General features: G+C 34.1%; 1 protein-coding gene across 1 annotated transcript; it reads right to left on the bottom strand.

The window, feature by feature from the left end:
• Positions 1–1,308: 1,308 nt before the first annotated feature.
• Positions 1,309–23,002, bottom strand: LOC129789691 (opioid-binding protein/cell adhesion molecule homolog). Its single transcript, XM_055826694.1, has 9 exons — positions 22,784–23,002; positions 12,510–12,607; positions 12,104–12,311; positions 8,219–8,377; positions 5,055–5,183; positions 4,839–4,976; positions 2,280–2,429; positions 1,586–1,717; positions 1,309–1,451 (listed from the first exon to the last, which is right to left on the bottom strand). The coding sequence occupies exons 1-9, from the start codon at positions 22,869–22,871 to the stop codon at positions 1,324–1,326; spliced, it is 1,230 nt and encodes a 409-aa protein (XP_055682669.1). The 5' UTR covers positions 22,872–23,002; the 3' UTR covers positions 1,309–1,323.
• Between the last annotated feature and the right edge of the window lie 4,873 nt (positions 23,003–27,875).

Genomic DNA, 27,875 nt, shown 5'->3' with positions numbered 1-27,875 from the left:
TTTAATTTGACTTCCCGCGCAAGGTTGAACTTCATGCAAAAGTTTTTATACTTTTATCTCTATACAAAGGAGGATTTAATTAAAATATTATACAAATGTGTCGTAATACCTTATGACAAAACTTTAAAAGCTTTTGCCAAACTTTTGCTGCCGTATAAATATTTGCAGAATTAGAGATATTTTCAATGTTGAATTTTTTGAATACAAAACCTGTTTTAGGGAATATTAAGTTATGATTCAATAACATATTATTCCTAAACAAAACTATATCACTTCGATTTAGTTTAAAATGTAAGAGCTTTAAGTGGGTAGATTTAAATATAAAATGTAATTTTGGTACCTACGCGATTTTCTTTCAACTTTCTTTTACACATTTGGAATGTGAGTTGTGTGTGTGTGAAAGAATTTTTAACTGTTCCGTCAGAGTTTTTCTTTTTGAGAATTTCCAACATGTAGACAGGATCAAAAAGTCTGGAAAATGTATTAGAAAAATCGTAAAGCAAGATTAAGTTTCATATCAGAATTGAACCACAGATATTTTTTTTAAAAAACTTATGCTTGGATGCCTTACATATTAAAGCCTTGAAAACTTTTGCTAAAAGTTTTCTATGATGCTCTTTTTAATTTTTTATCTCTTTACTTTATGCTCAATAAAATTTTAAAATGGAAAATAATGGAAATAATTGTTTATTATTTATTTTTTTAATAGCAGTTTGGAAAATTAAAAATGAATGTTGTATAATAAAAAATATGTTTTTAAAATATTCATATGAAATATTATTATAATATTTTTAATAGGAAGCAATCAATAAGGTAAATTTATGAATTAAATATAATAAAATGATAAATATTAATAAAAAAAAAAACAAATATCAATTGAAGCAAAAAAATCACATCTAAAAATTAACTTTTGTATGAAATTCAACCATTTTGCATAACATTTCTATTCAATATTTGACTAAAACTGCCTTTTCATGATATGTATTCACAAGAAAATTAGCCTTTGAACTTTACATAGCATCGCATGTTCGATGCACTCAAAGATCAATTTTATTTTTTTTTTCTAGGGAAAATTATTCAATTAACCTTCAAACGGAAAAGTTTTAGCTATCTTATTGGCCTAATTACATCATTTTCTTTGTCTAACAGTTCGTATATATTTCCTCAAAATACTCATTATTATGTACAGAATCTTATCATCTATATGTATGTAAGTCAATTCAAAAAGGAGCTTTTTTTGGGAGGGGGGTATATAGCACACATTCACCCATTTTACTGCGAAAATTTTCTTATACAATTCACCGTTACATTCAAAAATTATCATCAAAGCTGATCTATATGACAACAAATAATTGTGAGAGATACAACAGAAAGGTGGAAGATATGGAAGAACTGCTTGGAGCTAGCTGAACTACCATAATTAACGTCATTATTGCCCCGGAGAGCGATATCTGCAAAAGAAAGTGAAACGTGCATATTAATGACAAAAGCTCAATTGCAAAATTTATATTTCAAAAAAGGGTGGACTTGACAAAAAAAAGTTGGGGAACTACACTTTTGTGCAATTTTTCCCAACCTCTTTTACCATCGCCATCTACAACGACCCCGTCAACAATAGTGTTGGCATCCAGGAGTCCATTGCCATCCTTCCGCAACACTTTTCCACGCGGCCGTGATACCTGACTTTCTCCAGAGCCAACCGTATGTGGAGGAATGGCTAGAAGGAGAAAAGATAATTACTTTATGTTTCAGACAAACATTTTTTATGCATAATTGAGAATCCTCTTTATTGTTATGCATGCAATGGGAAATTGAATTAAATGGTAAGATGGCACGAAATTGTGCTGCAATGAATGAGATTCAAATCTAATACTGCTTTTTATTCGTTACCTCATGAAAAAGGAAGTTGCTTTATGAGATTGGGGAGAGTCTCTTCATATTGTGTAAATAATTAAATACAGGTCTCTCAGGCAATAGCCTTTAGGCGTTACTTGAAAGCTAATTCAAACTATCTTGGACTACGTTCATCTTTCTATTTATGAACGGTTCAATTAAGTTCAAATACAGTTTTTTTCATGACTGTCAATTTGTTGTTGAGAAATAGCAGTCAGAAGGAAATGAAATTGCACCATTTCTCTGTCATATGTATAGCGATGTTTCGACAATCTTTTATTGTCTTCTTTGGGTTGTTGATTATGAAGGATTCAATTTAAGCTCAATTTTTATGCAAGACAAAACATACAAAGTTCTAAAATAAATTAATTGAAAAATAATCTCACCGTAAAGCTTAATGGTTCCATCAGTGTCACCTAGACTATTTTTCGCCACACATTTGTAGGACCCAAAATCAGACTGACTTACAGATTTTATGCTCAGTTTCATCACCACTTTGTATGCATTATCGAGGAGTACAGGTTCGAATTTTCCACCTAAATTAAATTAAAAAGAAAAAAACGAAATTATTATTGTTTTTTAAAAATATTTTTGCACATTATCATTTTATTATTATATTTAAAACTTTCAAACTTTATCTTTTCATAACAGTTGAACAATAAAACAGTTTTTTTGTTGATTATTTTCTGTTATTAGTTCACAATAATTTGTATTGTTGTGTTGGAAACTTTCAGTTTATTTTTGAAAATAATAACGTCAATTGAACTAGAACAATTTACATACAAAATTCCAATTGTTTGATAAATTGTTACAAAGTAAGTTATAAAATAAATTTCAGTGTATTGTACCTACATTTTCATTTTATTTTCAGATCAATTTCATTGTACACAAACAAACCAAATTGTGCATCAAAATTGTGTTGATTTGAATAAATTTATCTACAGCTCTGAATATGTTTTGTGAACATATAACATACATATATCGAGTGGTTAAGCATCTTTATATTTGGTATGCACGTGAAAGCCTCGATAAAAGCAATTAAAAGGGGTGGTCATTGCAAATAGCATTAGTTTTCCTTCCAAACACAAACTGCGGTAGAATTGTTGATGGAATACCAATGGTGGAAAGTGATGTACGATAAATTACCAGCAAGAGGATAATTTTAATGCTCATCACAAACCGACAGTTGACGTTTGTGTATGATTTGAATAACAAATTATGATATACATATAAATATAGAAGCATAAATGATTCGCGATCCTCCTAATATAATTGCGTGGAAATTGTTTAGATTTGTCATCACCATCACCCACCCATACCATTCGATGGAAAAACACATCGTGAGCTTCACTTTATTTAGTTTGCCCAATTAAATTTTGTATTGGCAGTGATTTGGAGGGAAAGGTCAGGAGAACGATGAATTATCCTTAATTATGCGATATTTCAGCACGACAGAGAATTGATACGGAATTTTAATTGATGCCCACTCTAATAGGAAATATTAGAGCACTTCTCGTGCTTCTCCAAAACCTTTACTTCGTGGAAGGGATTTAATGCGCCAAAAGTGACATGATAACGAGCTTTATTGGGTGCATTTAAAATATGATTCAGATGTACATTATGTACTTCAAACGTTTATTCAATATTTCGTGTGATATAGCTTTTCAAAGAACAAGCTCGCAAGGCTATAATTAAAAAAAAAAAGCTTATTACAATTCGTTCAAAGAGAATACGACAGGTATATAAATGGTGGTGATTTTTTATAAAGTCTCTTTTGTACACCTTCATATTCACAAGCGAATCAATCAACACCAATCAACAATTATTTTTAGGATGTCGAGTTATTGTAGCGAAAATATTTTGATAAAACAAATAAATATCAAAAAGAAAAAAGAGTATAAAAATGTCGCACGTAGATACACAATTTTCATATAACAAGAACTGAATAAGAACTTCCAAAGAACTTCAAGAGATTGCGATAAAAAAGGAACGACATGGCCGACAGTGAGACAAATTGCCTACAAGGTGAAAGCAACTGTGGGGTCGAAGACGTTGGAGGGTGGTAGGAACGGCCACAAAAAGGCATGTTATCTCTGCTTAGTGAAGCAAAAAACTGTTGAAGCTTCATTATAAATATGACGAGTGAATTTATACAAGAAGGTGATTTACCCCCAATTTTCACCCCAATTGACTGGGATCTCAACACCAAAGATGGGCCAAGCGGGAATAAGCAATAAATTAGAAACTTTTCTCTGAAATTTTCCCCTTTTCACTGCCAAATGTTTCCCTTTGATTGCAAATTTTCTTTGCCATTCAGCATTTTGAAAAGCCAAAGAAGGCATAGACAAAGTTAATTCCTTTGCTTTTGGCCATCATTTTACAATACATCAAATATATTTTTCCACTTAATTAATAAATCATTTTTGATTTCCATTTACATAATTGGAAAATATCTATTAAACTCTTTCACGAGGGATTCTTTTTTTTATAAAAAGAGTGCTCTACCCTTTGATGTCTGCAAACAAATCATTTAATAGGTATCTAATATTTTTTCTCATGTTTTGTTTTTAAGTGAAGAAATGGTTAAAACTAAAAGGGAAGGGACGAATTGTCAGACACAAAAAAATAAAATAATATGAAAAAAAAAGATAAAAAAAAGAACTAATACGTAAAAGAAATATTTTAGATAAGAAATATTTTTACAAAAGATTTTAAGCAACTTTTTTTTGGTTTCCTTATAATTCATCTTACGACCTTAATAAGCATAACATATTTTCCTTATAAACTTATTTTTTTCCAAAATTTAAAGTTTTTCATATTTTCTCTAAAACATTTATATTCCTAAAACTATTATTATTACAGTGAATGCAATAAATGACCTACATATACATATTAAATACAACAAAATGTGATTTTTCTTTCAGTCATCCTGTCATTGAATTTACCTTGCGGAACGATTTCACCCTTTTCACGAGTCCAGTAATTAATGGACTTGGGATATGCTTCAGACTGGCATTCGAGGGTGATTTTTTGTCCCTCGAGCGCGCCAACGAGTTGGTTTTGCACCCAAATCATCGGTGGGACTGCAAGAAAAGACCATGAATTAGTGCCAAAGTAGGTGAGAGATTACATGAGGAAAAAGCCAGAAGAGGTTGCCTCACAGTGAATTATGAGCATTATTCTTTTGCTGACAGTCGGTGGGACTCCATTTGAGGCGATGCACAAGTAAGCTCCCATATGTAATCGATTGACGCGTGAAATGGTGAAGGTTGATCCTTCGACGCTCAGTACTGAAAAGAAAAAAAAAAGGAAATTTTCTGTGTTAATTGAGTTCTATAGCTGTTTTTTTTTTGCTTGACTTTCCACCCCATCGGAATTCCTATTTTTTTTGCTGCAAGCACTTTCTCTCTTCCGTACACATTTTCATGGCTTTTCCAAAGTGTGGAAAATTAGCAACAATCCCGACACTGATTGAATCTTTCCCGTCTCAATTTGACCCACCCACCGGCACCGTCAGCTTTTGATCCTGTCACCCCATTTCCACTCTATCATCACCCCAAATTACTCTAATAATCTCATCCTCAAACACTCCCTCATCAGTTCTTTAGCCAGAGAGTAAGGGGTGAATGTGTACACACAGAGGGAATAATGGAAGGTGGTGAGGTGTTAAATAAATTATTTCATAATCGTCATAATCATTTCCTGACGCGTAATTAATTCAAGAACATCATGAAGCTTCTTCAAAACTGGATTAGGAGGAATGGATTAATTTCGCCCAATAATGTCTTTATTAGGACAGTTTATATACTTGTTTTTGAAGTGCCCCTAATTATCTATGTAATCAAAGGTTGATTAAATTACACCCATGTAAAATCTTTTGATTTACTTGTCTAATATCTCTCTTATAGTCAAGGATCACGTCTGTCTTAGCTAAACCTGTTTTGTTTTTAAACTAGATACAAAACAAAAATTTTGATTACTTAATTAGTCTTCGAGTAAGAAACTAATTTTATACCCATTGTAACCCATTTTTCAACACTTTTCCTCAACAAATATAAAATTTCTTAAATTACTCGTTAATTGTGCCAATGTTCTCTGCATACTGTATTGTATATAATAATCAGTTATAAAAGCACAAATCTTTAACTATTTGTATTAAAAAAAAATTAGAGAACTGAAAAAGCTTTTAAGAGTTAAATCTTGTAAGAATGTATGATTTTGAGACGATTAAAAGTTACATAGAAGCCAAAAACTGTTAAACAATCCCGCTACATTTCCTGGGAAACCAATTACACTGGTGAGACACAAGAAGCGGTTTATTGATACTTTCAGTGTGGCTCTTGGTGGATAATTTTCCTCAATTGTGGCTCATTGGAGGGTGTAATTAAATAGGTGTAATTGCATACAAGAGCACGATGTAATTTAATAACACACCCTACTAAGGATTAGTCTGAAGCACGGAGAGTAATTCGTTTCAGTAAAAATTTCTACATGGTGGTGGTTTTTTCCCCTGTTAGTCCCCACCACCGGGAGTTTCGGGAGCTTTTGCCACGCTTCCATTGCTCCGTTGGGGGTTGTATTTGGCAACAAAAAAATTGTTTATTGACAATGAAAGCACGCGCGAACGCGGCATAAGTAGCGATATGGGAAACTTTGCACGTGGCAGTGATGGAAGGAAGGGAAATTACATTCCCATGCAATATTATTGTCTCTAAACAACCCTCCCAAAAAGATAATTTTTACTCCCAAAATTTGGGGTGGGAGCACTAAAAATGTAGAAAAAAAAAATTACACGAAAAACTTTCAAATGAACTTTCTTATAGAACTGGATCAAATATCTCTGCTGTTTTAATCTGATTAGAGATTGTAAAAAGAACTAACAGATTTATTCAAATTAATGTTTTTCTTCTAAAAATTCTTAGAATATTCGGAAATATATAATATCAAATTGAGACTTCTTTGTCTGTAACGAGATAATGAAAGCTCTTTTATGCTATATGGGTTGAGACTGTACTGCAGTCTCATTACATACACCACTGCATATACATAGTGTCTATTGTTGCAAGAAATAGCCACAAATCCCACAAAGGAATGAGTCGGATGATCAATCAATAAATCATCTTTAGGGATTATAATTTTCAAATTATGAACAAATCAAACTACCATTTGAATATACTATTCAGAAATGAGAATTTTCGCACTGTTGCGTGGAAACAGGGTGAAACACTTTTTACGCAGGATAATTAATTATTGGTTTTAATGTCACCATCAACAGTGTCCCAGACCCCCAGAGTGAAGTCATTAAACACTCAATTATGGATTAGGAAATAAATAAAATTTATTTGGGGTCTCACCACCGCAGGAAGCAATAAAAAGGCCAATATTATTATTTATAGCAACACATTGGCAATTAATGAGCTCAATACACGCGTCACGGAATTTTTTGCCACACTGACAGAACCTCCCCTGGCTTTTTTGGACTTGGAGAGAGATTTTGGCCATCGTCAATTAGACGATAAAACTCTTTATATCCGCGAACATGCCTTCCCCGTTCCTTTGTTTTTATACCAAACCCCGCATGAACGAATTTCTCAGCCTTGAGTGATGCCAGACGACGAGGGAAATTGCATTAAAAGTCACTCCATTTCATTAGTTTGAGAGAATTGTGTCCCACTTTTTGCCCCAAGGACCTCCATATAAGAAAATTGGGGGTGTCTCGCCTTCAAGGGGCTGCCCTCGGAAGCAAGAGAGCAAATTGATGTCCATCATCAATAAAATATTATCGTCTCTCTAACCCTCGCGTATAAAGGAATTTTATTATTATTAACAATATATCCCCTCCACTCCACTGTCGAACACCATAAAATTGTCACCAGTTTTTCAACATAACACAGATCCCTCATCCTTACTAAATATTTAAGCATATTTTCCACAAAAAGGATCACTTTTACTGCGAATTATTGTGGAATTTCAATTACATATTCATTATTCCATTTGAAGGTGTCCATTTATAGGCTCATAAATGAATTTCATTTAATATATCTGGCAAACTTTTGAGCACAATTCTGAGTTTTTCTTTTAACTAAACTGAACTACTATCTAAAGCATTCTAAAAAAGTTTCTTAACTAATAATTACACAGAATCTATTTTAGCAAAAAAATACAGCAGAACTCTATAGCTAGACTCTTAATAGTTATTTTGTATTTTCATACTTTTAGATTTTAACTTAATGTTAATTTTTCAATATTATATAAAATATCACTTAGCTTAAGTCTCAAATAAAGTAAATGATGTAAGACCTTTGTTGTAAGAGCGCTCACTCACCTTCAGCACCTCCGGGAAGCGTGATTGATTCTCCGCCCTCACGACGCCAGGTAATTGTTGGTGTTGGGGATCCTGTGGCGGCACATTTCAGCGTCACGTTGCTACCTTCCCGGACAACCATGTCTGTGCTCGTAGGGTAATCCAGAATATCCGGCGGAACTACGTGGTAGGCAATGAAAGAAGAAAAAAAGAAATAACTAAAAAAAATATCCCCACATGCTATATGACTTAAATTTCATGGGACAATAAGCCAGTGTCACAACATAAGGGAAGCAAAATTGTAACCAGAAGAGCGGAATGGAGACGAGGGAGCAAATCAACTCGAAAATCTCCGTTCGTCACGGAATGCTTGAAAAGAAAATTCCCAAAATGATTCCACATCCCAGTGCGGTGTCCCTCGACAACTCCCTCGTGAATTGACGTTGTCCCATTGTTCCAGGCATGTCTATCTGAGGAAAGCCACAATTCCGTGTCATTTTTTTGCCCTGGTGGTGCATCAGCAAAATTTCAGGAAGGGATGGGATTTGTCCAGTGGACAGCATAAATAAAGCCCCTCAACAATCATCAACAGCAATTTCCAATTGAATGGTGGGGAGAGACCATTTATCAAAATATCCACCCCACTGTATTGAGCTCTTTTTTCCGCCATTCATTCTCTTGTTTTTCTTTCATTCATCGTTTCGCGTCCTTTTTCCGCGAAAACTATAGATAATGTCTCAATGGGGCATAGAAATATAGAAGTGTACGAGTTTTATTTATATATTATTTTGCAAACTGCACCGAGGAGGATTATATTTTTCATAAATTTGTTGTTCGCTGACAATGGTTTCGAGTTTCACAAAAATCTAAGAATAATAAGAATTAGAAATAGAATAGCATTTGTTCCATTTTTTCTCAGCCCTTCAGTGTGTAATAATATGAATGAGAAATTAAAGAGAGAAGATTAGTTTTATGCTTTAAAATTACTTGATGAAAACTTCAAAATCGTTCGTAGAATCTTTTAAAATCTGGAGAAAAATTTTATTTTCGTTCAAATTTAGTTTTTGAAATGCTTTTCTATGAAAGAAGATTTTTCTGAACTTGGAGGATTTTTGTGAATCTACCATATCATTTTTTTGCATAATCAGTACTATGTAATGTTATGTAATATCCGTACATTTGCAATGCAACTCTTTTTTGTTTATAAACGTCTGTAAGAGGCAATGGTATAATTTTCCTTTCGATTGTTCAACCCTTTTGATTTTTCCTGGAAAAATTTTTATTGCAGAGGTTGCGATTCACTGGAAAAGTGTTGCTTTTACAATCACTTTCATATCCCTCTTTCATTTTTATTTCTATATAGTCGGGCGTGAAGTGGATGAAAATCATTGGGACGATGATTGGAGTATTGACATGCGAGAATATTCACCCAGATTCATGCGGCCATGTGGTGTAATACGCCTAATTGAGTTCCATGGTGAGTGTCCATCATGTCTCAAATGAATATTCATTAATTTCTCTATTTCCACACCACAATACCACTCCACCATTACCATGTGTTCTCACCCCACGACCCATTCACGGCTGACGTTTAGGCACAAAATTGTGGGACTTCCCTAAAATTGTTCCAGAGCTGCATAAATTTGCAAGCGCGGAACTTCAAAGTGTCGTCAGGATGAAATTGTTAAAATCGCATTCTTTGCCATCTATCAGTACTAAATAAATAAACTGTATATGGTATGTTAAGTATATATCGATGTGAAAATTTCAACGTGTGGCAGATAAATTGACATTATAATGCAACGTATCCGCTTAGTGGGTTGTTTGTTGCATATGAAAGGTGCCAAAGTGCTAAATGACTCCCTTCGAAGCACGATAATTGCTGTGCTTTTGATATCAATGTCCTAAGGGCAAAATTTCACACTATACACTATATTTAAATCAGCATCCCTATACGTAGGTATTATTTACTGTTCAGATAGTAAATGATTCTATAGAGACTCTCAGCCTTTGGGGGATGCATGAGGGTGTATTACCTCCCTTTAATATGACTTTATTTCAGAGAAATTAAATTTTAAAAATCTTTTAACTTAAACGTTTCATTTTAATGAAATTTTTAAATTTTTTCGTTCTGCAATGGTGGTTGATATTTACAAAGAAATTGCAATTGGTATCAATTTTCAATTTGTTTTTTCAAAGGATTAAAACAAAATGTTACATAAGTCTTGACGAAAATTTCCGATATTTTATACTTTTTTTTTCATAAAATAATATCCAAAAAAAACCCAGAATAATAGAATTATACCGACATTAATTTTTTTGGACTTTTTACATGAAAATTACAGTGTTAACATACCGGAGTTTTCAATTAGGAGGGTGTTTTTAATAAAACACGAAAGTTAATAAACACAACATTATTAACACATTAAACACAAACGGGGTATCCAAAAAGATTTGTTAATGTGTTTTATATGAATTGCATATGCAAATAAAATTAATTTTATTATTAAGCTTTTTTTTTACTATGCCGCGGTGGATTATTGTAGCTCTGTAATGGCATCCATTAGCAACAGTGCGGAAAGTGTTGGCATGACGTTTGGTATGTAGAGGATTTTGTTGATCACTTGCCAGCATAAAATGGTACATACATGTATCTATATACTACATATATTCACCTTGTATGCATACAATGGATATAATGAATTTAATCTGTCGTTATTCTTGATGAAGTTTGTAATTTGGGATAATAATATAAAATTGAGAATATTTTAATTGAATTATCTCAATATATTCTTAGTGAAAAGCTTTCTCTGATATAATTTAATTGTATGTAGATCAGCGAATTTCCATAAACATAATTATACATGGCAAATGCATAGGAAAATCATCTGTCAGAAGATCAGAAACGTGTCAGAAATATGCATTAAATTATGAAAAGTCTGATCCAACAACATACATTTTACATTTTTCATCCTGACCATGGAGAAAATATTATAGACGAATATATAGATTTTGAAAAGGTTAGGCGAGGGTTGATGGGTGCACTCGCGAGTCCTCTCGGAAGCCCCAACTACATCCAATCCGTATGAGTGCATCATTGCATAAAAATGCCCGCAAAAATGAGTAAATTATTCAGGAGGAATTACAACTTCTCACCCCCCTCTAGACTACGAGAGTTTTTTTTCTCCTCCACATTTTTCCACGCGCGCGATGGAGGTGGCAGATTTAGAGGTTATAAAAATTCACCCACCCTCACATGTTACGAGTTGCACGCTGTTGTGGCAAAAATAAATGAAACAAACAATCGAACTCCGCCCAAAATAAAGTATTCAACCGCTTAGAGTCGCCATCGATGTGTGGGGGATTTAGCACGACGTTGGCTACCCTCACCCCAACGCAGTCATCCACTTCCGGCGGCGCCTTTCATCGACCAACTCTATTATTTAAATTACACAGAACGCCACACTATTTCAATGTTACCGACTATACAGTCAAACTATGCAACCCCCCATCGTCACTCACCTAGAGGAAAAATCGACACTTGTCTGTTAAAAAAATTGGTCATACCAAACTGGAAGCTTATTCTTGAAATCTAAACATATGATACAGATTAAAATATCTGGTAAAAGTTATGGCAAAGGCGAATTAAAATATGCACAGTAGGTACATAAAAGAGAATTAAATGTTGGAAATTTTTTGGAAGAAAAATAAGAAGATTTTTTTTAATTATACATGTAGATAAAGTTCTCAGTTTTAAGTCTGAATTTCCAGACGTAAAAATGCACATTTAATAGAACTTTATAATTCTTTTTAGTCCAGTTCATTGATGTTCTTTTCAAGTATTGTACACCATAAGCCTAAATTATTTCTCCCTTGGTATATAGGCAAGTAATCAAATCAACTCACCAACAACGTCTAGGTAACCCATTTGACTCTTCATTGGGTCCGTGTTGATTTGGCACATGTACCATCCTCGATCGGACTCTTTGATATCCTTAATTTTGAGCTGCCATGTCTTCTTTTCTGCCCACACAATTGCAACGCGATGATTCTTTGTTATCACGTGATTTTGGATTGTAAGAATTGTCTGTGTATCCACTCGTAGCCAGGCAACCTATTTTAAAACCAATTCAATATTAAATTTTTTCATCAAATTAATTTCAGTCTTATTATTAAATTTTCTATTAGTTTTATTTAGAATGAAAAAAAATCAGTTAAAATTTCAAAAAGTCTTTTCAATATATAAGAGAAAGAAAAACATTCAACAGAATTTAATTCCACAAATTGTATATTTTTATCAGTTACAATATACCTTGTAGCTTCCCAAATCCTGTACAACACATGTAAGGATTGCTTCTCGTCCAATGGGCACTGTCACATTATTTATAGGCATACTGAACTTTGGATCCACTGAAAAGAAAAGTAAAGAATGAGTTTCTATTGTGATATCCACCCCTTTTTCCCCCGAAGAGCATCGAAAAGATATCAACTTAACTCCGAAGACATTTCAATCAACTTTTATTGCTTTCAACAATTTCTCAGAGGTTTTATTTCAATTGCGATGCCAGAGAGATGCCAGCATTTCTTTTTTTATATACACATTTGTACAATATGTACGTAAGCACATACATACATATATACACTAATTTTTCCTTGTGAAAATAATTTTGATATCTTTCTCCGCAAAACCTTTCCACAAACATCATTCGAAGATGGAAAATTGAAGTGATTTTTCCATTAAAGGAAGAGTTTAATGTGTTGCAATAGAAGAACCAATTATGAATACGGAATTTCCTTCTACTTTCGCAGAAATAACATTCGGATATGCTAACTTTCAAGTTAATGGATGTAAACAAAAATATCTATAGGAGTTTCACGGCATACGAGTGAGAAATTCTGGGAATTCCTCTTGAAATGATAAAAGAAAACTGGGTATATCCATCATGAAATTAATCGGAAACTTTGAGGTTCCTTCTAACTTTTCTTGAAAATTCTTTTTTTTTTACTCAGCTTCTTCCCAAATTATATCCAGGTAAACAAAAAGAAATCAGTTTGTGTTTTTCTTTTTTTTTTCCTCCCAAACAACGTTGAAGAGGTTTCACCTAAATTGATTGAATACACCACAGAGAATCATCTATCTCTTAGTTACAATTTTTGGGCTAGAACTTTCTCTCACAGAAAAACTCTCATATCCTAATTCTTCGTGATACGCTGAAATGGTACAATGGTGCAACTAAAGGAGCTCAGGGGAACTCGAAGGGAAGTGCACACATTTATCAAACGCCATGCATTCAGCTGTACAGCAAAACATCCCTTACTACCAACACCCTACTCTATAGCCTTGGAGGTTCTTGCTGCTCAGAATATTAGGTGAATTAAAGTTTCCATCTCATACTTTTATATTCATATTTATTTGCAAGCAAGTTTGTACACTGCTTAACATATTTACTAGGGCCCTTTTTAAAAGTAAACTTTTTGATAATTTTTGCTTTTGAATTAAAATTATTTTTAGTAATACAACAATTTTTTTTATTAAAGAAATATACAAGAAATCACGTTTTTCTTACAAAAGATTGCTTAACATGAGATAATATGCAAGTCTAGCTATTCTCGCTTAGATTAGATTGATATACGTTGCTCTCATGAAATTTTTAGAGATTTGTATGATGGTAGGTAACCAAAAATGCATCGTAGTTATTTCTATGTGATCCAAAAAATGTGTCACCCTGTGTATTTCACAAAAAGTCATGTGCAATATTCCGCTGAAATTGATGGAATATCCCTCTTATAGCGTACTGCCTTCATGTTTTTATCTCACACCACGAAATATTTTTCCCAACATATTTTTCCGTTAGTTTCCTCCAAACATTTCAATACAGAAGTATTGAAAAAGTGGATGATTTTCAATCTCATTTATGTGCTTTTTTTCCTTTTGAGCTCTCTGGAAACATTTAGCGAAAAAAAATCCCTTTTACAATTTTGGGTAAATTAATTAAATATTGGATGGACCAGTTTCAATTTTTATCAGATATACCTAATTTAAATAAATGAAAGGGTTGTTTATGGATGCGCTCGTTTAAAATTTTCCCCAAACGCTTTCTCTCCATTATTCCAATGAACTCCACCGTGTCGGTGAGAGTTTTCCGCTGTGTCAGAGGAAGTTGGTTGAGTTTTTTAGCACCCGGACGGAGGGAAAAGTTTCACTCTTTTATTTATTGCTAATTGCTCCACAAAGACTAAGGGGTGGAAGAAGACAAGAAATGTGTACAAATTAATTTTTTACAAAACTCTTTACTATCTATTCGCGTGTCATAAAACTCGTATAATTGACAATGGTTTTAGAATTAACTTCTAAACTTTTATTTCTTTGTAGCCTTTATAGGGTGGCAAGTGAGATGAAATGTGAAGAGCAAAAGAATTTATAAGAATTTATTTAAAAGAAATTTTTTTTGTCAACTTTGGCTGGATTCGGATGTGAAATGCAACTTTCCTATACCAATGATTTTCATTAAAGTGTATTTCTACACTTCTGTGACTGTGTATGTAGTAGCGTTATGTTGCACCTTTCATCGTATTTTTTCGGAAATTATTTGCAGTAAAAATAAGTTTCACTTACGGGCTGTGATTCTTCCCTCAGAGGTCAGTCCAAGTATGATATTTGATGAAGATTGAGGTGAAATGTGGCAGAAAATTCAAGTGTGTCATAAATTGTGGGTGGCAAACTCTGGGGAAGGCTAACTCGCGCATTGGCTGTGATTCCTGGCGCGAGTCATCCTTCCCCAGAGTTTGCACCCCCAATTTATGACACACTTGAATTTTCTGCCACATTTCACCTCAATCTTCATCAAATATCATACTTGGACTGACCTCTGAGGGAAGAATCACAGCCCGTAAGTGAAACTTACCAGTACATTCCCTTTCCTTGATAATCCATACTCTGCAGCTATCTATTAAACTTTGCATTTACGTATATTTAACCTGGCCTCTGAAGGAAGAATCACAGCCCGTAAGTGAAACTTACCATGTACATTCCCTTTTCTTAGTAATTTATACTATACTGCTATATATATTTTACCGTTATATTTTACTTTTGCATTTACATTTATATGCTTTATATGTATATATAAAGCGCCCCGCTTCGCGGGGCGCCAAAAGTTTTCAATGCTACTTTATATTTTTATGTATTTATATACTCATATATGTATATATAAAGCGCCCCACTATTCCACTATTTGTTCATACACTTATGTATATGGATTTAAAATTTCAACATTCATTTACAAACCCTCACATAATAAAGATCTGCTCAAAATCGGATTAGTAGAGCCCAAAATATTATATGCTAACTTTAGAACGCTATATCTCCGTAACGGCTCGATAGATTTTCTTGAATGACCTATCGTTGGAAAGGTCTTAACCTCAACTATAACATACTAAAATTTAATCAAAATTTATGATCTAGTTTTCGAATAGTTTGAGTTTGAAATTTTGGAAAATTTTGTTTTTGATTTTAGCGCCACTTGCGGTCTTTTCTCGAAGTTTCAATGTTCTAGACATTTGTAGGGTTTTACGAAACCTTTCATTTGCACTTGAGTTGATCAAAATCGGACCAGTAGAACCGGAGATATTTAATACTAACTTTAGAGGGCTATATCTCCAAAACGGCTCGATAGATTTTCTTGAATGACCCATCGTTGGAAAGGTCTTGACCTCAACTATAACATACTAAAATTTAATCAAAATTTATGATTTAGTTTTCGAGATATTCATCGAAAACTCATCGAAAATTTTGTTTTTGATTTTTGGCCCCCTAGCGGTCACTTTTGAAACTTCGGATGTTCTAGAGAGTTGTAGGGTTTGTTGAGATCTTTCATTTGACCCTGGGTTGATCAAAATCGGTCAAGCCGTTCTCGAGTTATGGACGATTTTCGATGAAAAATTGTGGCGTCCATATTGACTAAACGGCTTGACCGATTTTCGAAAATGAGGTATCGTTGGAAAGGTCTTGATGGCCCCTACAACATATCAAAATTTCAGAGTTTTAGCTATTACAGGCGCTGAGATATAGTGAAAACAAATTTTAGCGGTGTTCCAAAATGGCGGTCGGAGGGGTGGGGGGGTGGATTTGACTTCATAATCGGATGTCTTCCAGTCGATATTTAAACTTTGCCGTTTACCGCAAGTCTCTATCTATTACCGTTCTCTTGCAATTAGGCCTTATACGACGGACGGACGGCCGGACGGCCGGACGGCCGGAAAAGTTTTTTGGAGCATACGTTTTTTGGAATGTGGGGACCCTAATTCGTGCTCATACCAAATTTGAGCCCGATCGGACAACATTGCATTTTAGGTGGTACACAGAAGCTGTGCTATTCTTTTCTTCGAAAGAATCACAGCTAAAAAACTCGTAGAATACTTATATACATAATGTACCTAAAAAGGTGGCGTTTCACATCAGAATCCAACCACGATGAAAATAAATTATTTTTAAAACAATTAATTGATCTAATAGAAATTATTCGACACATCAAATTATTCACAAAAATTGCAACTTTATCAAATTTTATGAATATCTGGCAGTAATTATCACGTTTTATAATTTTTATACCTATAAAATATATTACAAAATAAACTGGATATAACATTCAATTGATTTAATAATTAAAATAACTAGGTTAGTTGTAAAAAAATTAACGTTGTAAGTAGGTAAAAAAGAATTAACTTTTCGCATCATTTTCTATTATTTTTTATGAAACACATTTGCAAGAAATATAAACAAAGATTAAGGAATAATTTAATAAACTTTCAGTGAAATGAATATGTTAAAAATAATTCATGCAAATTTATTGCAATACCAAAAAATCTCCCATTCAATACGATTCATTTTTTTAGTGCTGAAAAACAATGCTGCAATTTGTATGATTTTTAGCTAAATTTATTGACTTCACATATTTTGGTATTTTACAAAGTTGACAGGCAAATTGATATTCCTACCAATCTTTCAATTTATCGAAATCGCTTTGTTTTCATACTTTGGCTCTGTGTTTTTAGGTCAAATTGAAAAAAAAAGCCATTTAATTAGATTGAATTAATAAAAAAAATCAGAGTGTATGTTAAAATTATGCATATTACACCATTTGAATGAATGAAAAAATTAATTATATTTTTTTGTTAAACAAACATACACTGAAATTCTTAAAGCTTCTACATATGACCTATTTTAGATTTAGTGAACTAAAATTGAATTGTTAGACCTCTAAAACTCCTTAGTTTAATGGTCATTAAGCCTACTGTGCTGGCTTTTCTAGTGTAAGTGGGTTAATTTTCTATTGCTTGTAAATTTCGAGGTGGCGAGAAAGAAATGTGTTTCCAACTTTTTCGCATAAGTGCATTCCTCTTTATAGTTTTTATAGATTCTTAAGTCTATGATCTCATCTCATTAATAAGATCTTTTCTTGCTTAAGAATTTCACCAGTTGGATTTATATATCATGCACTTTACAGATACTGCATAAATTAATTTTCATTGATCAACCCTCTTCACCCACCAGGATGTACAAAATAACAAGACTTGGTAATGTCACGTTATGTGGAAAATATGCGAAATAATTTATCTAAAACGAACTTGCAAATTCTAATTTTAGCAACACTTAAATAGCAAGACTTTGCAGCAACATTACAGTGAAAGGGAGAAGAGAAGTGGTATGGGGAGCGTGGAAATTCATTGGCGGAAATCAGGAAAGAATATGCAAATTTCACTTTAGAAAAGATGGCGAGCGTGATTTTGTGGCAGGTGCAAAAAAAGGGAGATGGGAAAGGAACACACTTCTCGATTGTTGCATGACAAAATTACCTTCAATTTGTATCTCATGCCATACCCACCCAAGACCCCCAAACCAACATGGATGGATTTGTGTGTGCGCTCACAAACAAAATGTGTTGTGTGGCCAATATATCTCCTCTGGCATTCTTGGAACAAGCTGAACACGACCAGAATCGAACATTCTCCCACATTGGACACATTACCATGTTCACATGTTTCCGGACGAACGAAAATCCACCTGCCGGAGCACCGAGTGGGTGGGCTCCTCCACGGCAACAACGAATTATTCACCCTGATTAGCATTTGCTAATATAAGTGACGTGAAGGGAAATCGATACTCATAAAATGTTTCGTCTATTCCATGGGTTTTCCTCCACACCCCATCCAAGTCACAAGTCTATGCCTGATTTTGGCCACAAAACCACCCCCAACCCTCTGTCTCCGTATGTGCCCTTAGAGTTCCTCACCCTCTGTCCATACGACCCCTATTTAATCCTTCACCACACCCCACCACAGACCAAACGGTCTGTAAAATGCAATATTGCAATTATTTTTGGGTAATGTTTGGCGCCCAAAATTATTGAGGTCACCTCCATAGTGTTGAAGTTTTTCCTTGGCAACTTTGTGCAAACTCTCACATCCGCCGTCATTTTTTTACATGACGGCCTAAAGAATATTCTTACTAGAAAAACACTTTTTTTCGAACAGAGCCTAAAAAAAACATTCAGTTCACCACAAATGTTCAGCTTCGTTATGCACCACCGTGATTAGCTTTAACGGATTAGAATGCATTACATTTTCAATCTAAATGATAATTTTCCACAGCAAATGAATAAGATTATTCTGATGGCCATTGAATAAAAAATTTTGACAAACTTCATCTCACATGAATGAAATATTTTGCCATAACTTACATATGTTTAAAAATTATAATGATCAGACATTTTAAATATTAAAGGTGAACAGTTTAAGTTTTGTTTAGATAGATTGCTAAGGAATACAAAAGTATAGCAATAAATTAAAAGCTACTATGTCTGAAAGAAACACAGCTACAAAATCAAGATACAATCATAAAAATATACCAAACGTTTTTAATTTTTAATAGTTCTAAATGAACTTTTCAATAGACCAAAAACTTTATCAGAGCTAAAGCAATACGGTTTGAATAGAAAACGAGTAATTTCAATAGATTTGTTTCAATTTGTTTACATCTAAGAATTGAGGATGCAACCTCCATATACTAATTTTAAGCTTGTCGTGCATTTTGAGAGTATATTCGGTATTTTGGTATTTGATGAAGGATTCAGCAGAATGAGGATGCAAAGTGCAATACAATGTGATTGAGATTTTGGGATATTTCGTCTGTTTTTAGCCTGAATCTCCATTGCAGGTAAATCTTCCGCAATTGGTGGCTTCCAAGTTTATTTACCCAACAGAACACGAGAGTGAAATGGCCCTAAAATCCTTGACTCATCCCAATGGGGCCACCTCATGTGGTACCACCAAAATCACTTCATTCTGGCTTACAATTGATTTGTGAAAGAGCTACACTGTTGGATAGGGCTATATAGAAGATTTGAACGGGTAGATGCTTTCGGAATGTGAACCAAACATCAACCGTATGGCATGAATGAGTGACAGGATTTTCTCCCTATATATGTGATCAGGCAAAGAGGAATTCAACCTCTTGCATCTAACCACTATATTGTCTGAGCAATCATACTGAAGTAGGTATATTTTCAATAGTAGCCAATTCGGCAATGTTCTCAGCATTACCTTCACAAGAACAATATTTTCCCACATGAAAATCCCCGAAAATTCTGTCCAATTGAGACAGTGCATGTGCACCTCATATTTAGAATGAGATGCACAAGCTTTTGGCACACGAAATCCATAAATGTTGATTGTATTGCTTGAACATGTTGAGATTGAAAATGGGAAATACATGATGCTTTCAAGACTATTTTTCAACCCCTCCATCCGCCAAATGATTCACAAGAGATGAATTGCATCCCATTGAATTGTTGAGAATCCATGAGAAATCGCAACAATAGTCTGGATGGATACAAATCAATTGTCCATCATTGGATTCTTTTGGAGAATCTCAACTGATTCAGCTAAAAAATGCTACCCATGAACCCCACACCGCAATTTCTTTTCAACATATTGATGGAATTAAATAAATAGAATTGGGAGTGTGTAGAAACTTTCCATATTTTTAATACAAAAATATTGACTTGATATTTTTACAAGAAAAACTTTATTTTGTTAAAACATAACAGCGTAACAATATGCAATATCAGTCTTTAAATATAATAATTTGTTAAAAAATAATCACACAACTCTGTTTAAATGTGATCCATTGGGAATAAATGGGATTTTCACACAAAATATGCTCTATTTCATAACTGTTTGTGATTTGAATGTAATTTTCGATATTTGAAATTTGATATAAGAGGCTGTCTAAACTTTTCCAAACTGTAACTCTTCCTGACATTGTTGCAATCTCCTCCCCCAAAATAGGTTTTTATCACATTTGCTCTTCCTCGCTAAGTTTGAAAGCTTATTTTCTCATGAGATGATTTAATCCATATATTATATGCAATGATTTGAGAGACTTCCTATGCCGCCAGAGAGAGGAATGCAAATAAATCTCATTTGCTTTCCCCTTTAGTAAATTTCCATAGAGCTGATTGTTATTTGCATCACCCATAGATCCATGACTGAAATCTGATTTAATAATTTTATAGATGATAGATAAATTACAAAAATCTAATCAAAAGGTTCACTTTTATTAGTAAATTTGCACATCGATTAAGTTTTAGGTAGGGCTTTATCTTTATTTGTGAAAAAGTACAAATATCTCAATCATTTTTTAAGATTGACCCTATTCACCCCAATGATGGTGATATTTAAGATTTCGCCTAATTGCACTTCAAAATAATTGTTATTTGAATTATGAAAACCACAAAAAAATATTTTTAATTTAAGAAAAATAATTGAAGAATATTTTGCATAAAAAACTTTATTATTAGGTATATTTTACACCATTTACAACAATAATATCTACAAAACAAATTACATTTCGAGGGCTGCATTGTAAAACCGGCTAAGTCGGTATGAGCTCCGAACCGACTTATTAGCCGGTTTTACAATGCAGCCCTCGATTTACATTTTCCTCAAAAAAAGTTTTCGAGTCAGTTTAGTTTACAAATTATTTTAATCATGAATTTTTCAAGTCGACCTTTCTTGCAAAATTATTTTGCAAGGTATCACACGACATTCTTGACCTCTGTGAGACAAAACCCCCTTGGTTTTGCCAAGAAGTTCCAGGAACGGAAGTTTGAGGGTGATTTTACCCCGATAAATCTCACCGATAAATAATTAAATTCCCCGGCGCCCTCATGTTCTAGCAGCACCACCCACTCTGCAACCCCTGCGAAGGCCATAGGAGGGCGAGGCATTGGGTGACCCCTCCATAAGGAGTTCCCGGGGGTGAAGAACACGATGGTGGGAAACAAGGCAATATTGGAGTCTTGTTTTGATTGATGTGGCTCTTCTCCCACACCCCCTTGATGTCTCATACCATCGATTCGTATACTAAATGCAAATTTTGCAATTCTTGGTTTCACCTCCCATGGTTGATCGCCCCTCTGGGGAATTCCTCGGCAATGTGTGATAGACAGCAAACAAAATGTAGGTGTGATATCGCACCACAAGACACTATCTCGTGTATAGAAAATGAATTTTCACACCACCGCACTGTCTTTTGCCGCATGTGGGTGCGCAAATTGTTTTGATAAAGCATGAGAGGGACCTTTGAGAGATTTAGAACAAGTTAGCCACATAGTTACCCCACTTGCAATGTGTGCCTTATATATACAGCAGAAGAACTTCTATAAGTCAAGGAACGGAACATGGTGTTCTTCAGAAGATAAATCTTCATTGAATCCATTGGGAGACAAGTTGTTGAAAAGTTGTTAGCCACTTTGACAGGATATTCTGGGTAAATCAAATCGAAAGACATTACTTCTGCATGAACTCTGATTTGCCTTTAAACATTTACTTATTGTTTGTTGATTTTGGTCACAGTATTGCTCCATAAAATCAATTGCCATAAAGTGTAACAAGATGAAATGTTGCAAACAAGACATTCAAGCTCTTGTTAAGAGTTTAGGTAGGTATATGCATTTTGGTGATATAAGTTTATATTGCATCAATTATGTAGATACCCACCTTCATTGCATCATTGTAGGAGGACTCATAACACTTCAAAGGTATGATCAAATGCTGATAATTTTCTTAGATAGAAAAAAGACTTAAATTACTTTCGATAATTTTTTACTATTTTACGGGAAAGTTTCTATTAGGATTTTACAATATTTTAGCACATTAGACATCAATGATTGTAAAAGCAATATTAAAATATTTTCTAATAATTTCCAATACATATCAGGAAAAAAAATCAGTAGATATTTAGAAATAGTTTAAAATAGCAATTAACCACATTGAGATCACTAACAGAGCACTTTATGTTACAAGCCACTTGACCATTATAAACTTTGCTAGAAATTTCCGGGTTGAAAGTTGGGCAGGTGGTAAAACTACATATGTATATACATAGTGAAAGAGGGGTGCCAAAGGGAGGATTTTCTGTGGTAAAGGTGCTCGTTAATTAGCAAATTTATTCAATGTATGTTCGTGGGGCGTCTTCTCGATGCTCTCTTTCCCAACATTCAAAAGAAATTTCAAATATGAACTCACCTGTAACTTCCGACGAGGTAGTTCGCAGCAGCGATGAGTGCAGGTACAAAAGTATCACGAGTGGTGCAACACCAAACTTGAAATCCATTTTAAATTATTTTTAGCGTTTGTAGTATTCACACCGAGAGAAACAACTTTTTCTCTGCACGCGAACTAGCATCAAGCATAAGCACGGCCTTAGCATTCACAGAACTTTTATCAAACGTGTCCTCTATCTGGCCTTTTGTTTTTTTTTATTCCTAGGTCTTTACTCTCAGTAGTATTCTTATTTAGAGTATGTAAAAACAACCCTTTTAGAATTTTTTTTCACTTTACTTCGCTACAAGATCTCTGTGATATCTCATTAGAATCCATTTAGATTTTTCACCTGAAAATATTACCCCAGTAAAAAGTTTATCTTTAAATACGGTCAAAAAAAAAGTCCGCATTAGAAAACCAAAGTACTTTATTGTGAGTCCACGTGTTCTCTGCCAAATTCACACATTTGCACTCGTTGGCAAATAGTGTAAAAGTTTTCTAATTAATTTTCTGGCTTCTCCCACACCCACATGTGCAATGTTCGCGCTTGAGTAGTGAAAAGTGTGTTCCCAGTAATGGAAATTGTATACCTTTTCTATACACTGAATTACTTCCATTTGTGCATTTTTTTATCTCACATTCCATAACAAGCTGTATAAATAAAACTAATTATTATACCTTTTATTCAATGAAATTAAACTCATTCAATGATCCATAAAATTGTTTCACACAAAATTATCTCATCGTTTAATATGTCAAAAGATAGGCTTTACATGAATTGTGATAAAAAGCAATTCATTTATTTTTGAGTAGTATATATTTTGGATTAATTAATGTACGCTGTGATAATAATAAATTAATTTCCATTATGTTATAAATATGATTATTTTAGACGCAATGAACTGTAACAAGCATTTTTTTTTTTACTTAATTAATTAAATATTTATTTGTATGCCTGAAATGCCTTAATGTCAGGCCAAGAATATATTTAGCAAACTCGCCATTTTAAGTTTGACCGTATGAAAATGGAAACAAAGTTGAAATTTTCTTTACATGAAAACTTGAAAACAGATTTTTCTTTAATATTTTTTTTTATGTTTCACAATATTTTGTTAGTTAAGTTCGTATTTCCAGAATGATAACATGGAGACCTAAACTAAATAATCTCCTTTGGTAATGTACCAAAATTAGTCAAGCTAAGCTTTCTAACACGTTTCAATATTTGAAATCTTTATGGAAATTTAGATAAACCTGAAGCTCTTGAAGCCTTTGGTAACACTGTATACTCTTTTGTGCTGATCCAGTAAAAGCTTAGCCGGCAATATGAGTCGAAATGCAAGCCTAGACGCAATGACAAACAAATAAACCATGGAAACAGACGAATCGTTGAAAATTATACAGTGAAACGAAGCACCGAATTGACTCATAGTGTTTCAGACAAATAGGTAGGTATTATAGTTATATATGGAGTAAACAATATTATCACCGATATGTTCTTCAGTAAACATGACGAGAAAACCATGGATTTTGATCGAATACACGAGAAGCTTCTGGTGCAATTGCACGTGATTTCATGCACGATTCAGTGGATGAGAAGTCAGCGTGGAGAAGAATTTGATTCGCCCCAAATTCACATTAGAATTCACCCTCAGAGGTTTTCCACCCGCGGCAACTCCTGAGGGGGTGCGATGTATGTATGTAACATCACTAGTTTGTGGCTTTTGGAAAACGGCATCATGTCAATATCGTAAAATTCTACTACTTCATTCAATATTAATTTCCCACTTTTCCACCATGAAGCATTCCGATCGGGAGAATTTTTCCCCAAAAAGTGGTACTCCCCACGGGGGGTGAATTGTGAATCAAAATGTATATTGGAGGGAGTTGGATGTGTGGGAGAGTGAGATGCTCTTTAAGGCACCAATTGAGATTTATTGCAGATAAATTTGCTCCCAAGCTTCGGAGGAAAAACTTTCAATTTGTGTTTGGTTGAGAGCTTTTCTGCGGCAAACCTACCCCATCCCTCGTGAAAAGCATGAAAGAGAGTGAGAATGCAAAATTCATGAGAAGATAATTCTGATCCTCAATTTGTAGCATTGAGATTGATGTCAAATGGGGGTGTGTAAAATCAATTTGTCCTCACGGTGTTTTTTCTTTGGATCATCCCTCAAAGCTGCGTATCCTATCCCCACAAAACAGATGATACGAAATGAAGTGAGAATGTTTAAATAATAAATCAAACAGGTCGTTTTTGCGGGTTGTTTTCTCATCCAATAAATTGTCTCTGGGGCAATTTACCTGCGGGAATGCTGCGGGCCCTAATCAAATTCCTCGTGAGTCTGTCGATTGAGAAGAAAATTTAGGGGTGAAAACCAGCAGTGAAAACCACTCTAAATGATTCCCAATCCTCTGTCAAATTTACCCACACTACACTATTTAGCAATTTTGCCATAGAAAAGGAAATTTGTGCTTTTTGGAGTGTTTCGAGAGAAATACTGCAAATTCCTCGAACTATTTTGTGAAACCATATATACCCTCCCTCACCCTCCTATGCTAAAAAGGGCTTTTATTCAATGCAAAACTCTATTCATTCAGCTACACTTTTTGGCGTCTATTTTGACATTTTAGCACACAAAACCGTCGTCAAGGAAGTTTTGTGAATTTTTTGGGTTCACCCCGTTCATCAATTGAACTAATATTCTACCCCTCTATGATGCCGCTAGAAAGTATCCTATGTACATATATGGGGTGAATTTATCAAAGAATTTAAGTCACGTGAGAAAGGTAGGGTACAAGGAGGTACCTCCTTGGTAGGGTACAACACTGCTCGGGGGGCTTTCATCGGTAGTTTGTGGTGTATGTGGTTGAAAGACCACAGAAGATGATTTGCCTGTGACACAGAGTAACAGACCGACGAATCTTGTAAGTTTCAAGTCCATCAAATAACCACCCACACATTTTCACCAACATCTCCAAATGGATAAACCACTAGGGGGATGACAATTAATCTCTTAGGATAACACATTTATGTACTAAGGGATGGTCACGTTATTTTGGAAACTCGGGGACTTTCAAGAGCGATTTTCAAGCCAATTTTGAAAGCAAAAATTCGAAATTTGCTTGCACTCTTGTTAAATGGCCAAAAACTGATAAGAATTCAGTATTTTCAATTTTGAAAAATAATTTTTGTGCTCAAAAAAATTATTTGAAATTCTCACATTTTGGCCATTTTGTTCCTGTAGAGTTTCCAAAATAACGTGACCATCCCTTACTTGTGATTATCCTTAATAGATTTTCAACAAATACCTAATGATTTATACATGTCCTGATGCCCTGAATGGGATGGAATAGAAAATTTAATTTACAATTAATTTAGATTTCTGGAACACATTAGAACTTTGTCTTTATTACAGTGCTTCATGGAATTGTGAATTCAAAACCTAGTTACATAGATGTTCTGGTAGTAACAAGAAAAGTGAAATGAAAAAAAAAATTAACCAACCATACCATTCGTAATTTTAAACACATTTTATGGTATTAAAAGAAATTTTCTTCTTTATGATGCACTTTAAAATGTTAGTGAGTATCCCCTTTGCAAACAACACAAAATAGCTTAATTAGTTCTCTGTGTGAATTAGTATTTTGTGGTCAATTGTCACCTGAGAATCAGTCACCGCTTGTAGGTTGCTCGCACTACTTTCCCTCCCTCAGACAGCTCAGGCATTACTAATTCATCCCCAAAACCTTTCGTTTCTTTGTCCCCTTTAATCTCCACACAATTACGAAGAATCGCCAAAGTGGCGACAAGAATCTCTCACAGTCGGGAAAAGATTTAAATGGAAAACAGGAAACCCCTGGGAGGGTAAGAGGAAGGTGTATGGGGAAAAAGAAAAAAAAATCCCCAAAGGCGGAATACTACAAACCCAACATGGGGACAATTTAGCCACGCTGACTAAGCGGCAAAAAGCAACGTTTTTCACTCGCAACATTGGAAAATTAAACAATTCAACGCGAAAAATACGGCAATTGAGTGCTGGTAAATTCAGTGCAAATATAAAGGAAAGAATTTTATGATGTTGTCGCACGCAAACACAAAACGAGAGACATCAATTCTTGTGCAGTGTGGGTGGGGAGCTTTATATGCCTTTTCTTTCATTCACCCACGGGATATGAACTTTTTTTTGGGAATTCCACCCGCGACTAAAGCCAAGCACAGGGGTTGCATTTCATTGGATTTTTAGTCACATTGCCCCACAAAAATAATCTCCACCGAACGGGTGCTATCCTCAAATTCACAATTTTTGCAATTTCTCTCTGTAAATTGGGGGTGCAGGAAACTTATTTATAGACTTTTTGGCACTATCTCTCACCCGCAATCAGCTATATACCTTTTGGTGGACTTTTTAATGCACCATGTGTTGTTGGTCAAAAAAAGCAGGTTGAAAAGTTTTATATCCCACGAAGGTGAAGAAAAAAGAGCACGCTGAATCGTAAAACAACACGAAAAAGTACACGAGAAGTTGTTGGAGAAAATGACTGTTTCATTTGAAAGCTCGAGCCAATTATTATTTATACCGCGAGCTTTTTCGCTAGCTGGGCTATCATGGTGCGAGGAAGCTTTCCCGCGGAAAAATGAGAATTTCTACATGTGACTCTTAATTGAGTTGTTAGTGAGGAAAGTGGCAAAAAAAAGAGGTAAATTTACAATGCTGATCACATCACGTAGAAAATATTTCTATATTTTGCTTTTTTAATGGTTACCGTAAAATGAGCTGTGTAGAATATATTTGTACAATCAATGTAAACATAAATGCTTAAACTATAGATGGGTAAGTTAATTACAACTCATTTCTACTCAAGTACCTCTAAGGTTTGTTTTTGCCCTTAAATGTTGCTATGCTTTATAATATAATCTTATACAAAACATAAAATGTAACAAAGTTCTTATACTTTTTTTCCAAAAAATGTTTTTCTTGGAAGAATAATTATACTTCTGGTAAAAATATTTTTTCAATCTCAGTTTCACTTAACCCCTTTCAGCTTCAATGTTTTAACTTAACAACCAATAGGACAT

Source organism: Lutzomyia longipalpis, chromosome 2 (assembly GCF_024334085.1).
Source record: "Lutzomyia longipalpis isolate SR_M1_2022 chromosome 2, ASM2433408v1".
NCBI classification, from domain to species: domain Eukaryota; kingdom Metazoa; phylum Arthropoda; class Insecta; order Diptera; family Psychodidae; genus Lutzomyia; species Lutzomyia longipalpis.
The sequence above is the reverse complement of the archived record's forward strand: the minus strand, read 5'-3'. Positions and strand labels throughout refer to the sequence as shown.

What these genes read in the sequence shown, in the direction of transcription:
- LOC129789691 (XM_055826694.1), bottom strand. Translation starts at nt 22,871, where the DNA reads ATGGATTTCAAGTTTGGTGTTGCACCACTCGTGATACTTTTGTACCTG. An exon ending in TACCTCGTCGGAAGTTACAG is followed by an intron (nt 12,608 to 22,783) that starts GTGAGTTCATAT and finishes TTTTCTTTTCAG; the next exon opens with TGGATCCAAAGTTCAGTATG. An exon ending in GGTCGTTGTAGATGGCGATG is followed by an intron (nt 1,452 to 1,585) that starts GTAAAAGAGGTT and finishes TTTCTTTTGCAG; the next exon opens with ATATCGCTCTCCGGGGCAAT.